This window comes from Pan paniscus, chromosome 12 (assembly GCF_029289425.2).
Source record: "Pan paniscus chromosome 12, NHGRI_mPanPan1-v2.0_pri, whole genome shotgun sequence".
In the NCBI taxonomy this organism is placed as follows: Eukaryota; Metazoa; Chordata; class Mammalia; order Primates; family Hominidae; genus Pan; species Pan paniscus.
This window is the reverse complement of record NC_073261.2, coordinates 47,230,555-47,234,742: the sequence shown is the minus strand read 5'-3', so window position 1 is coordinate 47,234,742 and position 4,188 is coordinate 47,230,555. Positions and strand designations below refer to the sequence as shown.

Sequence of the window (4,188 nt, the reverse complement as noted above, 5' to 3'; positions counted from 1 at the left end):
AGGCAAATAATATGACAAATTGTAATATATATTCTTACATTTCAGATTTTTATTTTTTAAACTGTATAAGAATTGATTAATAAATAAAATTTAGTATTAATCTCTTTTAAAACCATATATAAAGTTTATCAAATAGCTTATAACTTCTTGCAACTGAATTTTTGTATTCAATGTTATAGCTTTGATACTAGTCCAAGTTGAAATATAGATATCTACTTTATTCGATTTAAATTCTGTTTAGTATTTTATTATATTTTGTTAATCCATTTGTCCCAATTCATATACTTATCTCTCTTTCTGTGAATATTCAGGTTAGTTTTTTCTTCCTAACTTTGCATTCTGATTGGCTTTTATTCCCTGAATTATAAATGACTATTCTATGATGATCCTGGTAAATATTCAATTTCACCACACAATCTTTGACTTCATACTAACAAACAGTTGACTTCACATGGACAATTTCAATGAAGCCTGACTTCATATTTAGCTCCTTTAAGCTTCCTTAGGCATCAGCTCTCTACAATCCTCACATTGAGAATATCTGTATTCTGTTAGCTCAAAGCTTGTTAGACATGTTAAATGTTTAGAAATATAAATTTAACCTATCCCTTGAGGTAGGTCTTGAGAGATTTTTGAGCCTAAAAAGACATGGAGGAACCACTTAATGCCACAAGCACATTGTTCTAAGTTATTTGGAATCAGTTAATTCCTCCCCATCTCCTAGCCATGCCTGACACCAAAGAGGAGCCTCTAAATTTACAGGGAATACAAGGAAATCTACTGTTCTCTGCTCCTCTCTGGGTTATTAGGGGACATGGGAGCCCTCAGTTGTTTTCTGCTGAGCAAGAGCAAAGTCCACCTTGGATTTAGACAGCTTGCCAAATTGTTTGCCAGAAGGGGACCTGAGTTGTGACCACTCCCAGTGTGTGCCAGGAAAAGTCTCGTGCTGGTGCCAGAATCTCTTACTGTCAATGCCCTCTCTGGGTCCCAAAACTCACCGCTTGCCCCCACCCCTTTTGCTTAAGTGACGTGGTTCTTATCTCAGATCCTGATATAAAGCTCCTACAGCTACCTGGACTGAGAAGCCAACTCAGACTCAGCCAACAGGTAAGTGGGCATTACAGGAGAAGGGCACCTCTAACATGCACTGTAGATCTAAAATCTTCAGGAAGATACAGCATGAGTTTCTGTCCAAGAGGTTTTAGCTGTAATGAAGCCTCAGTGGGATCCAAAGTTGTTTTTCAGTTACTGAGTCTGTATAATCCCCACTCTCAAGAGAAACATTTGAAGGTGTGGGTGTCTCAGAGGACCTTCCTGGTCTCAGAAATTCTGAGAGGAGGTTTTAAGGAAGGTAATAGGTGCTTTGCTCTCCATCTCTCAGAACCCCCTTCTCTATGTTCTCCTATAGAGATTGTTGATTTGCCTCTTAAGCAAGAGATTCATTGCAGCTCAGCATGGCTCAGACCAGCTCATACTTCATGCTGATCTCCTGCCTGATGTTCCTGTCTCAGAGCCAAGGTAAGATCTCTTTTCCACCAACCAACTCTTTCTAGCCCTGAAGACTTCACTCTATCCCCAAGCATATGGGTCTACTTGAAAAAAAAAAAAAAAAAAAAAGCAGAGTCACTGTTAAGGGTTGTTTTGTGGTGTTTAGTGATCTTTATTGCTGATCTCTTCACATTTATATACATCCACACCTCATTAAGGAGTTGGAGCTAGAATTTAAAATGACCCCTTATAAGCAACTGCTGCAGTTGGCATGAGTTTATCTGATTAAATTTATACATGATGGTGGATTTGGGGATGTCTGTGTGTAGACGGTCACTAACGGGGTGGAGAACTGAAGAGAGCCTTGTGTTCAGGGAAACCAAGTCAGGCTTGAGAAAGTAGAAGGCTGAGTCCTTCAAGGTAGAAGAGCCTGAGCTCCAGACATAAAAGGGAAACTGGAGACTTGTTTCTTTGGCCTATTCATTCTGTTTTTTTTCCCCTGATCAAAGAAACCAAAGACAGAAGATGTAGGATGCAGGAGCAATAGTGAGCAGTCATCCCTTAATAGACTGGATTCTTCTGTTTCTATAAAGGAACCTCAGAGGCTCTTACCTCACCTTCAAGCCTTTTCCTTACCCTGAGAGCCTCCTTTAATTGTCTCTTCTTTTTCAGGCCAAGAGGCCCAGACAGAGTTGCCCCAGGCCCGGATCAGCTGCCCAGAAGGCACCAATGCCTATCGCTCCTACTGCTACTACTTTAATGAAGACCGTGAGACCTGGGTTGATGCAGATGTGAGTGAGGAGAGCAGTGTGGGAAGGGAGGCTCATGAAGGGAGGGGAAGCTGCCACTCTCCAGTGTGTTCAGTGGCTGCAATGAGATGAGACTGAACCCCTCGCTATACTATCATCAGCCCCAAACTTTCCAATCTACTTTATCCCATTATTCAGCACATTCCCAGCACGAAGAACCTGGTGGTCAGTGACAGCATCATCACAGACATTACTGTGCTGTCCTTTTTCTGACCCATCCTCTTGGAGGACTCAGTATATCCCTCACACCTTCCTCCTCCACTGAGTGCTCCATTTTCTTCTGCAACAGCTCTATTGCCAGAACATGAATTCGGGCAACCTGGTGTCTGTGCTCACCCAGGCCGAGGGTGCCTTTGTGGCCTCACTGATTAAGGAGAGTGGCACTGATGACTTCAATGTCTGGATTGGCCTCCATGACCCCAAAAAGGTAGGCTGCAGCCTTCTTTATCTCCTAATGATCAGGTTTGAGAAGTAAGAAGGAGGTTCAAGTTCTGGTCTCTTAAGTACCAGCTTTTATTGCTTTCCAGAAATCAGGCTGTTTACAGATCTTCTAATGTCCTGTGTAGCAAGGTGCACTGTAGATGATTGGAGATATAAGTGGAAGGCTGAATTTCCTAGGTGTTCTGGTCATTCATGAATGAACTTATTCTGTTTACAGTCAACAAAGCATCTTTATGCACCAACTTCTTACCTATTTTGTTACTGTCAGAGTCACAAGAGAGACTAGATTGCCGACTATATAGGAAAGGAGACTTGTGGTAAAAATCTGCTGCTGTACTGCTGGCATTTGGGAACCTGGTAGTATACTAAATAATATAATATATCAACAACTAATGGTCAGCCAATGCTATGCTGGATATGAGGGTCCTGGGCCACAAAGACAAAAAATCAGGAACCACTTTTTAAGTGAGATACTTTGGGTCTTTGTCAAATTCATAACACTTATTTCTTGGTGGAATACAGTTAATGAGTTGGACAGTTCAGGAAAGAAGTTTAGAGCAATAGCAAAGGAAAGGAAACAATATTTAGCAAGGTTTATTCTTCCTTTGTGTCTTAGCATGTTTCTGAGTGTGCACACAGGCCCAGTGATTCCATATATTTTTGAGTGACCACTGCCTCTGTTCTGGTCCTTCCCCATCTAGAACCGCCGCTGGCACTGGAGCAGTGGGTCCCTGGTCTCCTACAAGTCCTGGGGCATTGGAGCCCCAAGCAGTGTTAATCCTGGCTACTGTGTGAGCCTGACCTCAAGCACAGGTGAGAGGCAGAGAATCCATCCACCTGTTTCTGTTCTCTCCTGCTTAGCTCCAGGGATGGAACTGGGACTGGGATAGAGGAAAGGTGAACTCCTCATTAAGGAAATGGATGTTTGGTTTTTGTCCTGAGTCCTAAAGCCAGGAGGGTCATACTCTTTCTGGTCTCCCAATTCTAACTCTTCTCATTGACTTATAGGATTCCGGAAATGGAAGGATGTGCCTTGTGAAGACAAGTTCTCCTTTGTCTGCAAGTTCAAAAACTAGAGGCAGCTGGAAAATACATGTCTAGAACTGATCCAGCAATTACTACGGAGTCAAAAATTAAACCGGACCATCTCTCCAACTCAAATCAACCTGGACACTCTCTTCTCTGCTGAGTTTGCCTTGTTAATCTTCAATAGTTTTACCTACCCCAGTCTTTGGAACCCTAAATAATAAAAATAAACATGTTTCCACTATTGTGCTGTCTTACTGTGTCTGCTATTTCCACAGCTGATGCCTGGGTGGTTGAGATGAGAGTGATTACAACAAAGCTTGCTCTGGCCTATCCACTTCTTGAAAGTCCATCCGCATACCATGCATATTGGAATTCAGTATTTATGAACATATGTGGCTTTGCTTATGACAAGGTTAACAAG

General features: G+C 42.0%; 1 protein-coding gene across 1 annotated transcript; it reads left to right on the top strand.

Annotated features, from left to right (window-relative positions):
* The first annotated feature begins 767 nt into the window (after nt 1-767).
* LOC100992526 (lithostathine-1-alpha) lies at nt 768-3,955 on the top strand. The gene is made up of 5 exons (XM_055108379.1): nt 768-1,518; nt 2,161-2,279; nt 2,587-2,724; nt 3,440-3,551; nt 3,747-3,955. Exons 1-5 carry the CDS (start codon nt 1,455-1,457, stop codon nt 3,812-3,814), a joined length of 501 nt encoding a protein of 166 aa, XP_054964354.1. The 5' UTR covers nt 768-1,454; the 3' UTR covers nt 3,815-3,955.
* Nucleotides 3,956-4,188: the final 233 nt, after the last annotated feature.

Bases quoted from the DNA above. Each gene is read 5' to 3' on its own strand.
- LOC100992526 (XM_055108379.1), top strand. From the start codon at position 1,455: ATGGCTCAGACCAGCTCATACTTCATGCTGATCTCCTGCCTGATGTTC. The intron at 1,519-2,160 runs GTAAGATCTCTT...CTTCTTTTTCAG, and splicing joins GTTCCTGTCTCAGAGCCAAG to GCCAAGAGGCCCAGACAGAG. The intron at 2,725-3,439 runs GTAGGCTGCAGC...TTCCCCATCTAG, and splicing joins GCCTCCATGACCCCAAAAAG to AACCGCCGCTGGCACTGGAG.